Raw genomic sequence first — 16,966 nt, 5'->3', positions numbered from 1 at the left:
AGACAAGATAGTAGCTACTAACAATTGGATACCACGAAATTGGGGAGAAAACGGGGTAAAATTCAAAAATAAAGGAGGTGAATATTTAACTCGAGTTTAGTAATTTAGTAATTTTTATTATTTTTAAATTCTCTAAATTGGGAGCAGAATTCATGGTTATTCAGTGAAGGTCGTCCAGGTGCTGATGCAGCAGAACACCCCCGAACCATCACACTACCACCACCATGCCTGGCCGTTGGTGTGAGGATCTTACTGTAGAAAGCAGTGTTTGGTTTCCGGCAGATTAAACGGGACCCATGTCATCCAAAAAAGCCCACTCCGGGTTTTCCAGAACGCACGACTCCAGAGGATTCAAATACATCTTTATTTTACCTTTATTTAACCAGGCAAGTCAGTTAAGAACAAATTCTTATTTTCAATGACAGCCTAGGAACAGTGGGTTTAACTGCCTTGTTCAGGGGCAGAACGACAGAACTTGTCAGCTCGGGGGTTACTAGTCCAACGCTCTAACCACTAGGCTACGCTGCCGCCCCGAAGGAACCATGAATTCTGTTCGTTATCAGATAATTCTACAGGAGAACGTCAGGCCATCCCGTCAGTGAGCTGAAGAAAACGGGGTAAAATTCTAAAAATAAAAATATAAAAATGTAAAAATAACAATAATAAAGGAGGTGAATATTTAACTCGAGTTTAGTAATTAGTCATTTAATAATTTGTATTATTTTTTTAATTCTCTGAGTGGGAGCAGAATTCATGGTTATTCAGTGAAGGCAAATGTCGTCCAGGTGCACTATATCGGGCCATCCGTCAGTGAGCTGAAGCTGAAGAACAGCTGGATCGTGAAGCAAGACAAGGATGCAATTCTACATCAGAATGGCTGAAAAGGAGCACACATAACACTCTGGATTTGGCCTGGTCCAAATACCACTTAAACCCGATTGTGATGTTTTACCAGGACTGGAAACGAGTAGTTCATTCTTGAAAACCCACAAACGTTTCTGAGTTTTAAAGCAGTTCTGTATGGAAGAGTGGGCCACAATTCCTCCACAGCGACGTGAGAGGCTGATCAACAACTACAGGAGTGTTTGGTTGGTCAACAACTACAGGAAGTGTTTGGTGGGTCAACAACTACAGGAAGTGTTTGGTTGGTCAACAACTACAGGAAGTGTTTGGTGGGTCAACAACTACAGGAAGTGTTTGGTTGGTCAACAACTACAGGAAGTGTTTGGTTGGTCAACAACTACAGGAAGTGTTTGGTTGGTCAACAACTACAGGAAGTGTTTGGTTGGTCAACAACTACAGGAAGTGTTTGGTTGGACAACAACTACAGGAAGTGTTTGGTTGGTCAACAACTACAGGAAGTGTTTGGTTGGTCAACAACTACAGGAAGTGTTTGGTTGGACAACAACTACAGGAAGTGTTTGGTGGGTCAACAACTACAGGAAGTGTTTGGTTGGTCAACAACTACAGGAAGTGTTTGGTGGGTCAACAACTACAGGAAGTGTTTGGTTGGTCAACAACTACAGGAAGTGTTTGGTTGGTCAACAACTACAGGAAGTGTTTGGTTGGTCAACAACTACAGGAAGTGTTTGGTTGGTCAACAACTACAGGAAGTGTTTGGTTGGACAACAACTACAGGAAGTGTTTGGTTGGTCAACAACTACAGGAAGTGTTTGGTTGGTCAACAACTACAGGAAGTGTTTGTTTGGAGTCGTTGCAGCTAAAGGTTGGCACAACCAGTTATTGAGTGTAAGGGGACAATCACTCTTCCACACAGGGAAATTGGGCGTTGCATAACTTTGTTTATTAAATAAATTAAATAAGAATAGAAATGTGTTATTCGTTCACTCTGATTTTCTTTTATCTCATGTTAGGTTTTGGTTGAAGATCTGATAACGCCTCCCGAGTGGCGCAGAGGTCTAAGGCGTCACTACAGATTCGGGTTCAATCCCGGGCTGTGTCGCAGCCGGCCGCGACCGGGAGACCCATGAGGCGGCGCACAATTGGCCCAGCGTCGTCCGGGTAACGGGGGAGGGTTTGGAAGGCCGGGATGATCTTGTCCCATCGCGCTCTAGCGACCTCCTGTGGCGGGCGGGGCGCAAGTCACGCTGACACGGTCGCCAGTTGTACGGTGTTTCCTCTGGGTTGAGCGAGCAGTGTGTCAAGAAGCAGTGCGGCTTGGCAGGGTCGTGTTTCGGAGGACGCGTGGCACCTCTCCCGAGTCCGTACGGGAGTTGCAGCGACAGGACAAGACTGTATCTACCAATTAGATATCATGTACTTGGGGAGAAAAAGTGGTATAAATGTAAAATAAAAGATTTGACAACATTCAGTGTCAAAAACATGCAAAAATAGAGAAAATCAGGAAGGGGGCAAATACGTTTTCACAGCACTGCGCCTCTTTATAGTCCACACTGTTAAAGAAAAGTTTCAAATTCAATCACGTTGCCAGATTATGAGATGTGGTAACTTTTGCATTTAACAGCACATTACTTGTGCAATACGAAAATTCCGCCCATAAAGTGAGATAACTAAATGTGTGTGTGTGTGTGTGTGTATATTCACGTTGCCCTTACCTCTTCTGTTTGTATGTGAGCATGGCCTCAGCGATGGGGAGTTGGTGAGCTCCGTTGGCCCCGACCATATACTGGGTTACCCTGGAAACCACGTCTGGGCTCTCCTGCACTGTACACCACATGACAGGATTGGTTGATTTATTGATGGCATTTGTTTATTGTCGTTCAAGAAGAAATTATTTCTACAGTTTACAGGACCCATAAACACGAGGACTCTGGTACTCTTCTGTTTTCGCAATAGCTATGCCTGGTCTCAGATCTGTTGGTGTCAACTCATTTCTTCTGGTCCCAGATCTGTTGGTGTCAACTCCTTGTTCTGATCCCAGATCTGTTGGTGTCAACTCCTTGTTCTGATCCCAGATCTGTTGGTGTCAACTCCTTGTTCTGATCCCAGATCTGTTGGTGTTAACTCCTTGTTCTGATCCCAGATCTGTTGGTGTCAACGCCTTGTTCTGATCCCAGATCTGTTGGTGTTAACTCCTTGTTCTGATCCTAGATCTGTTGGTGTCAACTCCTTGTTCAACAGATATAGGACCAGAACACCAACAGATCTAGGACCAGGTGTTAACTCCTTGTTCTGATCCCAGATCTGTTGGTGTTAACTCCTTGTTCTGATCCCAGATCTGTTGGTGTCAACGCCTTGTTCTGATCCCAGATCTGTTGGTGTTAACTCCTTGTTCTGATCCAAGATCTGTTGGTGTCAACTCCTTGTTCTGATCCCAGATCTGTTGGTGTTAACTCCTTGTTCTGATCCCAGATCTGTTGGTGTCAACTCCTTGTTCAACAGATATAGGACCAGAACAAAGAGTTGACACCAACAGATCTGGGATCAGAACAAGGAGTTGACACCAACAGATCTAGGACCAGGTGTTAACTCCTTGTTCTGATCCCAGATCTGTTGGTGTTAACTCCTTGTTCTGATCCCAGATCTGTTGGTGTCAACTCCTTGTTCTGATCCCAGATCTGTTGGTGTTAACTCCTTGTTCTGATCCAAGATCTGTTGGTGTCAACTCCTTGTTCTTATCCCAGATCTGTTGGTGCCAACTCCTTGTTCTGGTCCTAGATCTGTTGGTGTCAACTCCTTGTTCTTATCCCAGATCTGTTGGTGCCAACTCCTTGTTCTGGTCCTAGATCTGTTGGTGTCAACTCCTTGTTCTGATCCCAGATCTGTTGGTTATATCATATCAACTCCTTGTTCTGGTCCTAGATCTGTTCTCATGATAGCACCAACAGATCTGGTAACTAGGCTAGCTATATACAGCGACCTCGATACATCCGGAAGTACTATAGGTGTGTGTGTGTGTGTGTGTGTAGTGGGTTTAGTGTGTGTGTGTGTGTGTGTGTGTGTGTGTGTGTGTGTGTGTGTGTGTGTGTGTGTGTGTGTGTGTGTGTGTGTGTGTGTGTGTGTGTCGTACCCATGACTGGTGCTTCTGGCTTGTAAAACAGGTCACTCCACGCAGTGTCCTGGAATAAACTGTTGTATCGATAGTCGATGGTACCCAGGTACTTGGAAACTGGGTGAGATCCTGAATAGAATCAACGAATAGACGACACATTATACACAATAAGAACCTTTAGAAAAACATGTATATAGAAATGTGTAATTTAAAACAATATACATTTATACAGTAACTTCCCAAAAACTGTAATGTCTGAATTAATTAAAACATTAATGAAAGGAAAGTATTCAGACCCTCGTCCTTTTTCCCACATCAGCCTTATTCTAAAATGGATTACATCATTGTTTCCCCACATCAGCCTTATTCTAAAATGGATTACATCATTGTTTTCCCTCATCCTTCTACACACAATACCCCATAATAACAAAGTGAAAACAGGCTTTTTTAGAAATGTTTATTAAAATAAAATGTAAAAAAAAAAAAAAAACAGAAATACCTTATTTACATAAGTATTCAAACCCAATTTAAATCCATTTTAGAATAAGGCTGTAACCTAACATTAATGTGGGGGGGAAATAAAAGGGGTTCTGAATAACTTTATGAAAGGGCCCAAAAAAAACTCACCTAGTGGTATGATGAGGAACCTCATGTAGCCCAGCCAATCAGGGGTCTTGTAAGAGAGGTGGTCTACAAACAGCCTGAGGACTGCACCGAGGTAGTGTTGGGCCCCAGCCACAGCTATCTTTATGGGGATGGGTGTCTGGCTGTTACAGTTACAACTACGAGACACAACAGGAACACACAAGAGGATAATGACAATAAGACACAACAGGAACACACAAGAGGATAATGGCAATAAGACACAACAGGAACACACAAGAGGATAATAGCAATAAGACACAACAGGAACACACAAGAGGATAATGGCAATCAGACACAACAGGAACACACAAGAGGATAATGGCAATAAGACACAACAGGAACACACAAGAGGATAATGGCAATAAGACACAACAGGAACACACAAGAGGGTAATGGCAATAAGACACAACAGGAACACACAAGAGGATAATGGCAATAAGACACAACAGGAACACACAAGAGGATAATGGCAATAAGACACAACAGGAACACAGAAGAGGATAATGGCAATCAGACACAACAGGAACACACAAGAGGATAATGGCAATAAGACACAACAGGAACACACAAGAGGATAATGGCAATAAGACACAACAGGAACACACAAGAGGATAATGGCAATAAGACACAACAGGAACACACAAGAGGATAATGGCAATCAGACACAACAGGAACACACAAGAGGATAATGGCAATAAGACACAACAGGAACACACAAGAGGATAATGGCAATAAGACACAACAGGAACACGCAAGAGGGTAATGGCAATAAGACACAACAGGAACACACAAGTGTATAATGGCAATAAGACACAACAGGAACACACAAGAGGATAATGGCAATAAGACACAACAGGAACACACAAGAGGGTAATGGCAATAAGACACAACAGGAACACACAAGAAGATAATGGCAATAAAACACAACAGAAACACACAAGAGGATAATGGCAATAAGACACAACAGGAACACGCAAGAGGGTAATGGCAATAAGACACAACAGGAACACACAAGAAGATAATGGCAATAAAACACAACAGAAACACACAAGAGGATAATGGCAATAAGACTCATGTCCTGTTATTGTAGTATTGTTATTGTATAGCCCAAGCTGACTCCCCATATGTATTTTTTAATTAACCTGATACCTGCATTCGATGTATACAATAGACGTTAATTGAATATAGCTGCATCTGTACCTGGTTAATTTAGTTACAGTACAGCTTTTCAGAAATCTGAATCCTAGTGTACTACAATGACTGAAGAGAAAGAGAGGGATGGGTGTGAGGCTTACAATCTCTGTATGCGTGAGACGATGGTGTTGAAGGCGGCCTGGATGTCTGCTGTAGTACAGGTACACACCACTGGGAGGTGCTGGTTCTGGAGAACACTTGACAGATACTGAGAGAAAAAAAACAGATGGGGGGGGAATGATTTAAAAAAATGTTTTTATTAGGATCCCTGTTAATCGACGGCCAATGGTGAAAGCTTGTCTTACTGGGGTCCGACACATAACAAAGAAGACATTGACAGTTAAAATACTTTACAATTTATACACGTTTAAAAACATTGACATGTAGTGTGTGGTGGCATCTTATCAGTTACGCATGCATGTCAGCACATACACACAACATGTAGGTCACATAGAGGAGAGGTGTTGCCTTGAATTTGTTTTGGACCTGGGGACCGGGTTGGCAGGGTAGCCTAGTGGTTAGAGCGTTGGACTAGACTAGTAACCGAAAGGTTGCAAGATCGAATCCCCGAGCCGACAAGGTAAAACATCTGTCGTTCTGCCCCTGAACAAGGCAGTTAACCCACTGAAAATAAGAATTTGTTCTTAACTGACTTGCCTGGTGAAATAAAGGTTAAAATATATATTTTTTAAAAGACCCCCTTATGGCATGTCTGGTGGGGTAAGTGTCAGTGCTGTGTGTAAATTGACGATGCAATTTAGAATGTCCAACACATTGTTTCTTATAAAAAAGGAGAAGAGATGCAGTCAGCCTTTCCTCAACTCTTAGCCAAGAGAGACCGACATGTTTTGTATTAATATATGGTTGAATCATCAGCACACATGGACACACATGCTTTGTTTAATACCAGTGGCAGGTCATTGGCAAAAATAGAAAAGAGTAGAGGGCCTAGAGAGCTGCCCTGCGGTACACCTCACACACGTTTTCTCAACAACAGTTTATTCTCAATAATATCTTTGGTCAATAATATCTTTGGTCAATAATATCTTTGGTCAATAATATCTTTGGTCAATAATATCTTTGGTCAATAATATCTTTGGTCAATAACATCTTTGGTCAATAACATCTTTGGTCAATAATATCTTTGGTCAATAATATCTTTGGTCAATAATATCTTTGGTCAATAATATCTTTGGTCAATAATATCTTTGGTCAATAATATCTTTGGTCAATAACATCTTTGGTCAATAATATCTTTGGTCAATAATATCTTTGGTCAATAATATCTTTGGTCAATAATATCTTTGGTCAATAATATCTTTGGTCAATAATATCTTTGGTCAATAGCATCAAAGGCAGCACTGAAATATAAAAGTACAGCTCACACAATCTTATTATTATCAATTTCTTTCAACCAATCAGCAGTCATTTGTGTCAGTGCAGTACATATTGAGTGCCCTTCTCTATAAGCATGCTGTTGTTCATTTGTTTACAGAGAAAAAGCATTGTATTTGGTCAAACACCATTTTTTCCAACAGCTAAGAGCTGACAGCAAGCTGATTGGTCTGCTGTTAGAACCAGTTAAGGCCGCTTTACCACTCTTGGGTAGCAGAATGACTTTGGCTTCCCTCCAGGCCTGAGGACTAAAGACTTTCCTCTAGGCTCAGATTAAAAATATGACAGATAGGAGTGGCTATAGAGTCAGCTACCATCCTCAGTAGCTTTCCATCTAAATTTTCAATGCCAGGAGGTTTGTCATTATTAATCGATAACAATCATTTTTCCCACCTCTCCCATACTTTACAAAATTCAAAACTTTCATTATAGTTTTTTTTTTTATGCATGAGTACGATGGTTCACTGTTAGTGGTTGGCATTTTCTGCCTAAGTTTGCACACTTTGCCAACAAAGTAATCATTGAAATAATTGGCAACATCAAATGGTTTTGTGATGAATAAGCCATCTGATTGGTTGAAAGATGTGCAGCCGGACTTAGCCACTCCTTTTGCCCCCATCTCTTTCAACCATACAGTTGTTCAATTCCTCATCGATCCATGGAGCCTTAACAGTTCTAACAGTCAGTTTCTTAATTAACAGGTGAATGTTTATCAATAATTGGAAGGAGCAATTTCATAAATTCATCAAGTGCAGATTCTAGATGTTCCTTTATTAATCACATCAGACCAACAATGTTTTTAACATCATCCACATAAGAGTCACAGCAAAATCTTTTGTATGATCTCTTATACGCTATTTTAGGCCCAGCTGTTGGAACTTTGGCTTTCCTGGATATAGCCACTATATTGTGATAACTGCATCCAATGGGTGATGTCCCCGACTAAAAAAAACATATTTGTTGACCAAGAGTAATCTGTTCTTCGACCAATCATTTGGTCGAAATGTTAAAACGTGTATTTTTCCCATATTGACACATCATATGTGTTTTAATCAAATCAACTATATTCACTGAGCTTGTCTGATGCTTTAAGCACACTGTTTGATTAAATCATTAAGACACACAAATGACAGGAGGGAGTCCGACCAGCAATTGATTTGATTGACAAGGACTGGCCACCCCTCATAGCCTGGTTCCTCTCTAGGTTTCTTCCTAGGTTCTGGCCTTTCTAAGGAGTTTTTCCTAGCCACCGTGCTTCTACGCCTGCATTGCTTGTACAGCACTTTGAGATATCAGCTGATGTAAGAAGGGCTTTATAAATAAATTTGATTTGAGTCCCAGCAACTGATGCTAACCACGTCACGGGATCTAAACTCAAAATGTAGATAGCTAGTAACCAAACTTCTTCAATAGACTTTCCAAAACAACAAACCGAGCTCTCCCTTGTTCCCCATTCAAGAGGAATTAACGAAGACACCCTGAAGGCATTGTTTGCAGGCAAGCGAACAGTTTGAGAAAGGGAAAATAAAAAAAGAAATTGACAGAGAGAAATATGTGGGAATGTGAGAATACGAGGGTGTGAAGAGAAGTTTAGTAATTCATAATTCTATCTATTGTTTTTCCTTCTGGTCGTCATGGAGACAGACCAGAGAGGGGTTACTAACCTGTCACTTCCTGTATATCCCTTTCTCTCTCTTACCTGGCCCTGCCAATCAGATGTGTTGATGAGGATGATGCTGTCAGGTAGATGGTGGTCAGACACCAGGATGTGGTTCAGCTGGTCATACACAGTCTTCCTGGGGATCTGTGGAGGGGGAATACACTTATAGAATAGATAGAAAATAATAAAAATTGTTATTGTGCATCGAAATAGAAATTCATCACACACAGCAGAGATGCAGACACTGGAAGAGCCACGCCCCTGGAGCTGGTCAGCCACAGAGCCACGCCCCTGGAGCCAATCAGCCGCAGAGCCACGCCCCTGGAGCCAATCAGCCGCAGAGCCACGCCCCTGGAGCCAATCAGCCGCAGAGCCACACCCCTGGAGCCGGTCAGCCACAGAGCCAGGCTGCCATTAGCAACTAAATTATCCTTACAACTTCTTCCGATTTTTAAAAAATGATCGGTTCAAGGACATACATCTGGTGTATTAGAAGCAATTATTGGTACCATGATAGTCTTCAAAACATATTTTTATTCCCACGAAGATTGACATTTTTACATTCACTCTAATGGTGCATCTTGTTTTCCGCAAACAATGCCTGCAGTACCGCAGTCGGCCTTGAACTGCCGTGGCTTCAACGAGAGGGGGCAGTTGTTCTCCCCTGGATTCAAACCAGAAATCATCTGATTACCGTCCCACCTTCCTAACAATGAGGCTACCGCAGAGACAGAGCTTCTCAGAGAGTTATAGACCAGCATGCTCTACAACCCCTCTGCTTCACTGTGCTAATCTAGTAATGTTATTTATTGTGATCTAAAAAGGCAAAACGGATCCTACGTCAGCACTCCTACGCTGTGACGCTTGACACATAACAGCCACTGATCGGGTTTGCTTGCAGTGTGCTCCTCCTACCTGTAGATGGCAGCGTGTGTCGAGCAAGCGTTCGTTATCCAGGCTGTTGGCTCTCTCGTTCTGTGGTCTGTTGGGCTGGCGCTCCTTTAGAGAAGTACTTCTCCCTCTCCTCCCTGCCAATTTAGCTTCCTGCCTGGAGAAGACACCAGAACACTAAAGTGAGGACAGAAGGGAGGGACAGAAGGGAGGGACAGAAGGGAGGGAAGGGGGCTTGTTTTCTTCAGGTAGAGGAGAAGCGAAAGGAAGATGATGGATTTGAATTAGGGAGTATGGAATGACACAGGTAGAGAGGTGTGACCCTAAATGAGTAGAGGGCAGGGCCGGCTCTAGGGGGGGGATGCAGGTTAGGGAGTTGCCACCCAAATGATTCTGGTCGAGTCATGTTAAACTACAAAATTCCAGGATATTAGCTCAGAAAGACAAAAGTTCTGTCTTCCCACCAAAAGTTCTGTCTTCCCACCAGTAAAAAGAGGGGAAAAAGAGAAATAGTTTCTTCAATTGGAGAAAAAGAGAGAAGGACATGTGGTGTTTGAGCTAGAAATTATGGAAGACAAAAGGTTGGGAGGTGTGAGGGAATTCTCAAGAGCAAGGAACCTACGACCTGAAGAAGGCTGTTAAAGCCAAAACGTTTGTGTATGCTACCCCGATGTCGTAAAAAAATGCTTTTTAACGTTTAAAAAAAATGAATTAAGCCTCATGACATCTTTAATAATCCCAGAGAACATGGTCGGCTGGATGGAGAGATGTTGAGAGTGGACCAGTCATACTTTAATAATCCCAGAGAACATGGTCGGCTGGATGGAGAGATGTTGAGAGTGGACCAGTCATACTTTAATAATCCCAGAGAACATGGTCGGCTGGATGGAGAGATGTTGAGAGTGGACCAGTCATACTTTAATAATCCCAGAGAGCATGGTCGGCTGGATGGAGAGATGTTGAGAGTGGACCAGTCATACTTTAATAATCCCAGAGAGCATGGTCGGCTGGATGGAGAGATGTTGAGAGTGGACCAGTCATACTTTAATAATCCCAGAGAGCATGGTCGGCTGGATGGAGAGATGTTGAGAGTGGACCAGTCATACTTTAATAATCCCAGAGAGCATGGTCGGCTGGATGGAGAGATGTTGAGAGTGGACCAGTCATACTTTAATAATCCCAGAGAGCATGGTCGGCTGGATGGAGAGATGTTGAGAGTGGACCAGTCATACTTTAATAATCCCAGAGAGCATGGTCGGCTGGATGGAGAGATGTTGAGAGTGGACCAGTCATACTTTAATAATCCCAGAGAGCATGGTCGGCTGGATGGAGAGATGTTGAGAGTGGACCAGTCATACTTTAATAATCCCAGAGAGCATGGTCGGCTGGATGGAGAGATGTTGAGAGTGGACCAGTCATACTTTAATAATCCCAGAGAACATGGTCGGCTGGATGGAGAGATGTTGAGAGTGGACCAGTCATACTTTAATAATCCCAGAGAGCATGGTCGGCTGGATGGAGAGATGTTGAGAGTGGACCAGTCATACTTTAATAATCCCAGAGAACATGGTCGGCTGGATGGAGAGATGTTGAGAGTGGAATTGGAGAGAAAAATAAATGCTGTCGCCACCTTTCTCTCCTACCAAGGTGCACGGACTGAAGCAAGCTGAAGGTGAGAAGATGCAGTATCTAGCAGAGGTTTGAGAGAGGGAATCAGAGGCTCTTTCTCAATTCATCTTTCCTCGATTCCTTGCATCCTGTCTTCTCACCTCCTCAAAACACACTGGATGAGAAGGTCTGAAGAGAGGGACCGTGGACCATCTCCTCTAATACGCTTGAGAAGGAAGAGACAATATGCGAGGAATCATTGAAAGATTAACTGAAAGAGTTAGCCAGTATTTACCACCTGTTGGAAGGGATGATGAGGGACTCGGTCTTCTTCATCTTGCCAGTAGGGGGCAGCTTCTCCAGGAAGGTGTCCATGTTGTCCATCTCCAGCTCTGTAGTTGGGGTCACTGCCTCTGGTTGCTCCTCCTGCTGGGACGGAGCAAAGACAGGGATAAGACACAACGGCAGTTGGTAGTATCTAGTTTCTTTTGTCATTTACAGTGGGGCAAAAAAGTATTTAGTCAGCCACCAATTGTGCAAGTTCTCCCACTTAAAAAGATGAGAGAGGCCTGTAATTTTCATCATAGGTGCACTTCAACTATGACAGACAAAATGAGGGGAAAATATACTTATTTTCCACCATAATTTGCAAATAAATTCATTAAAAATCCTACAATGTGATTTTCTGGATTTTTTTTCCTCATTTTGTCTGTCATAGTTGATGTGTACCTATGATGAAAATTACAGGCCTCTCATCTTTTTAAGTAGGAGAACTTGCACAATTGGTGGCTGACTAAATACTTTTTTGCCCCACTGTATATAGGTTACTCTCACTAGCTAGGTGTCCATCCAATTGGTGACAGATTTTCATGTGAATATTCTACAATCTGCATGAAAACAATTTGCACATTTTCCCACTAGAGATCTGCTTCCATCAACAAATTGTAGATAAAAGTGCATGATGACGTAGTGCACATAAACATTTATTTTGCAGTAAAATTCAAATGTACCACATAAAATAAAAAAATGATACTTTACTGATGGTTTTGACACAATGAATGTTGTGTTATATAGCGAACGTGTCTACTCTGATATTGGTCCCTGTGTGCTCTAGCCATCAGCTCGCAGATACAGAGCGGGTATACTCTACATAATGAAATTATTATTAGACTAAGGACTGAGATCATTTTAAATTTCCCAAACGGCAGTCGAGCATCGATCTTCACGTCACCAGAATAACACCCTAAATATTTATTGGAAAGGTACATGAAGCTCATCGTACACTTTCACCACCCTGTAAAGTTCATCACAACATATCGAGTGACTCCATGTTTACTTCAATATGACGATTATATATATATATATATATATATATATATATATATATATATATATATCAATATTTGCGCATAAAGGAGTATCCACTGCAATTTATCGCATTATTCATTTTACAAACACAAAAAAGATCCCACCTTGTCTAGCGTATTTTGTTTTGTCGACAAAATGTTCTGTTTCTATCAGGTCTGTCGTGAAATGTTTTAATCTGACAACTACTTTACTGCCATAAAAATGTTGAGTGAGATAAAAAAAATAACCTGACCACGACCCAGTGACCAGGGGCTAATAGTGCTACAGTATCTGCCATGAAATGGATGGATGGCAGTTGTTTGAGAATACTTACAAGAGAAGCGTTATCTGAGACATTGTCCACCTGGAACTTGTCTCCACTGCTCTTAGTCTTGTCTGGGTCCATCTGCAGGGAAAAGGGAAGAGAGTAGGATTACAATTTACGAGGGAGGTGGTATAGCAAGAACAGTATAGCTACAACAGTATAGCCACAACACATTAGCTACAACACATTAGCTACAACAGTATAGCTACAACACATTAGCTACAACAGTATAGCTACAACACATTAGCTACAACGCTATAGCTACAACACTATAGCTACAACACTATAGCTACAACACTATAGCTACAACACATTAGCTACAACAGTATAGCTACAACACATTAGCTACAACGCTATAGCTACAACACTATAGCTACAACACTATAGCTACAACACTATAGCTACAACACATTAGCTACAACGCATTAGCTACAACAGTATAGCTACAACACTATAGCTACAACACTATAGCTACAACACTATAGCTACAACGCTATAGCTACAAAACATTAGCTACAACAGTATAGCTACAACACTATAGCTACAACACTATAGCTACAACACTATAGCTACAACACTATAGCTACAACGCTATAGCTACAAAACATTAGCTACAACAGTATAGCTACAACACTATAGCTACAACACTATAGCTACAACACTATAGCTACAACACTATAGCTACAACGCTATAGCTACAAAACATTAGCTACAACAGTATAGCTACAACAGTATAGCTACAACACTATAGCTACAACACATTAGCTACAACACATTAGCTACAACAGTATAGCTACAACACATTAGCTACAACAGTATAAGTAACAGTATAGCTAACAGTTTAGCCAACAGTATAGCTAGCACAGTATAAGTAACAGTATAGCTAATAGTATAGCTAACAGTATAGCTAGCAGTATACAGTTGAAATCAGAAGTTTACATACACCTTAGCCAAATATATTTTAACTCCGTTTTTCACAATTCCTGACATTTAATCCTAGTAACAATTCCCTGTCTTAGGTCAGTTAGGATCACCACTTTATTTTAAGAATGTGAAATGTCAGAATAACATTTGAGAGAATGATCTATTTCAGCTTTTATTTCTTTCTCATCCATAGTGAATGTCAGTGGTTCTCACCGGACTTGGTGGCTCTCGGTGACTCCGGCTGCTGTGGATGCTGCCAATATCTGTCTGAGAACTGGAGAGGGAGAGACCCTCAAAATATGGCCTGTGAAAGAGAAAGCATCGGAAATAAATGCATCTGAAAAGAGTCACTGGGGTCCCTCATTGCCCTGAAATATGTCTGTAGTGTAGACTGCTATGGTGTCACGAGAGTCTACCGCCATATCTCTGGGCTAAAATCACTTTAATACACAAGACGAAAGGGCACATAAAAACACACACTGATAGCTCTCCTCCCACTCACTTGAGTTTAGGTTTCGGGGTGCTGAGGACACTGTCGTCATCGTCTAGTTCCGGTCCACTGTCACTGGGGTTCTCTAGGTCCAGACTCTCTAGGTCCAGATCCTCCTCTACCTCTGGAGGGGGTTCTGCCGGGTCCTGCTCCGAGTCCAACACCTGGAACATTCAGAGAGACGCAGAGACACACACACACACACGCACACACACACACGCACACACACACACACACGCACGCACACACAGAAAACGCAAAAAGATAGAAAGACACAGAGACAAGAAGTAAGAAAGAAAGAAGAAAACAGATTGTTTTTATATTTGCATAAATCTACTGAGCAAATTAATGAAAATGACCATGTGACACTTAGAAATTCTTAATGTTACTAAGTTTAAAACAGTATCAGGGCTGGGTTACCTCGTTTAAAACAGAGTATCAGGGTTGGGGTCAATTCCATTTAAATTCCAGTCAATTAAGGAAGTACACTGAAAGTCCAATTCTCTTCAATGCTTTTCAACGAGGAACCTTTAGAATTGGGTTTAATTTCTGAATTGACTGGAAAAGAAATGGAATTGACCCCCAACCCAGGTTAGTACAACAGCTGGACAGGTTGTTACCTCATTGACCACAACCCAGGTTAGTACAACAGCTAGACAGGTTGTTAACCCTGGTTAGTACAACAGCTGGACAGGCTGTTACCTCATTGACCACAACCCAGGTTAGTACAACATCTGGACAGGTTGTTACCTCGTCTGAGACTCGGAACCTCTTGATCAGGGCCACCAGTCTCTGTTTAAAGTTCTGCTGCTAAAAGAGGACACAGAAACAACTACTCATCAAAACAGACAGACCCATCACAAAGACCTAGCCTGGGTCTGTTTACACGTGGAATAATAACACACACACAGACTGGCACCCAGGCTAACAACAACCGGGAGAGTAATCAGTTGCCTCTAAAGGATTTCCAGTTCGGGGGGCCGAACTAAATTAACATAGAAATGTGAGTTATAGAGCTGTCATTCTCATTGAAAGGATGTCTGAGAAGGCAGATCTGTTCTATGTGCTCTGTTTCTATGCGTCCTGTCCTTAAGTTAGTTTGTTTTTCTTTTTTTTTGGTTTACAACAGCGTTCAAACAGCTGAAAATATGACATTTTTGGGGATATTGTAAATACATTTGTGGGGATATTGTAAATACATTTTTGGGGATATTGTAAATACATTTGTGGGGATATTGTAAATACATTTTTGGGGATATTGTAAATACTTTTTTGGGGATATTGTAAATACATTTGTGGGGATATTGTAAATACATTTTTGGGGATATTGTAAATACATTTTTGGGGATATTGTCAATACATTTGTGGGGATATTGTAAATACATTTTTGGGGATATTGTAAATACATTTTTGGGGATATTGTCAATACATTTGTGGGGATATTGTAAATACATTTGTGGGGATATTGTAAATACATTTTTGGGGATATTGTAAATACATTTTTGGGGATATTGTAAATACATTTTTGGGGATATTGTCAATACATTTGTGGGGATATTGTAAATACATTTTTGGGGATATTGTAAATACATTTTTGGGGATATTGTCAATACATTTGTGGGGATATTGTAAATACATTTGTGGGGATATTGTAAATATATTTGTGGGGATATTGTAAATACATTTGTGGGGATATTGTAAATACATTTGTGGGGATATTGTAAATACATTTTTGGGGATATTGTAAATACATTTTTGGGGATATTGTAAATACATTTGTGGGGATATTGTAAATACATTTTTGGGGATATTGTAAATACATTTTTGGGGATATTGTAAATACATTTTTGGGGATATTGTAAATACATTTGTGGGGATATTGTAAATACATTTGTGGGGATATTGTAAATACATTTGTGGGGATATTGTAAATACATTTGTGGGGATATTGTAAATACATTTGTGGGGATATTGTAAATACATTTGTGGGGATATTGTAAATACATTTTTGGGGATATTGTAAATACATTTGTGGGGATATTGTAAATACATTTTTGGGGATGTTGTAAATACATTTTTGGGGATATTGTAAATACATTTTTGGGGATATTGTAAATACATTTTTGGGGATATTGTAAATACATTTGTGGGGATATTGTAAATACATTTTTGGGGATATTGTAAATACATTTGTGGGGATATTGTAAATACATTTGTGGGGATATTGTAAATACATTTTTGGGGATATTGTAAATACATTTGTGGGGATATTGTAAATACATTTGTGGGGATATTGTAAATACATTTTTGGGGATATTGTAAATACATTTTTGGGGATATTGTAAATACATTTGTGGGGATATTGTAAATACATTTGTGGGGATATTGTAAATACATTTGTGGGGATATTGTAAATACATTTGTGGGGATATTGTAAATACATTTTTGGGGATATTGTAAATACATTTTTGGGGATATTGTAAATACATTTGTGGGGATATTGTAAATACATTT

At 40.8% G+C, this 16,966-nt stretch overlaps 1 protein-coding gene across 6 annotated transcripts in view; it reads right to left on the bottom strand.

The window, feature by feature from the left end:
• The window catches only part of LOC139375456 (phosphofurin acidic cluster sorting protein 2), a 141,373-nt gene that overhangs the window by 16,968 nt on the left and 107,439 nt on the right, over positions 1-16,966 (bottom strand). For 2 of the 6 annotated variants that reach the window (XM_071117260.1, XM_071117255.1), the window contains exons 8-18: positions 15,203-15,262; positions 14,465-14,616; positions 14,176-14,266; positions 13,048-13,119; positions 11,662-11,795; positions 9,783-9,915; positions 8,907-9,011; positions 5,914-6,020; positions 4,601-4,755; positions 3,992-4,102; positions 2,577-2,685 (exon numbers count right to left, since the gene is read on the bottom strand). In XM_071117260.1, coding sequence (XP_070973361.1) covers positions 2,577-2,685; positions 3,992-4,102; positions 4,601-4,755; positions 5,914-6,020; positions 8,907-9,011; positions 9,783-9,915; positions 11,662-11,795; positions 13,048-13,119; positions 14,176-14,266; positions 14,465-14,616; positions 15,203-15,262 — 1,229 coding nt within the window. The remainder of the gene's footprint in view (positions 1-2,576; positions 2,686-3,991; positions 4,103-4,600; positions 4,756-5,913; positions 6,021-8,906; positions 9,012-9,782; positions 9,916-11,661; positions 11,796-13,047; positions 13,120-14,175; positions 14,267-14,464; positions 14,617-15,202; positions 15,263-16,966) is intronic. The other 4 variants (XM_071117261.1, XM_071117256.1, XM_071117257.1 and 1 more) reach the window with 3 other exon arrangements.

The sequence above is a fragment of the Oncorhynchus clarkii genome, chromosome 19 (assembly GCF_045791955.1).
Source record: "Oncorhynchus clarkii lewisi isolate Uvic-CL-2024 chromosome 19, UVic_Ocla_1.0, whole genome shotgun sequence".
In the NCBI taxonomy this organism is placed as follows: domain Eukaryota; kingdom Metazoa; phylum Chordata; class Actinopteri; order Salmoniformes; family Salmonidae; genus Oncorhynchus; species Oncorhynchus clarkii.
The sequence above is the reverse complement of the archived record's forward strand: the minus strand, read 5'-3'. Positions and strand labels throughout refer to the sequence as shown.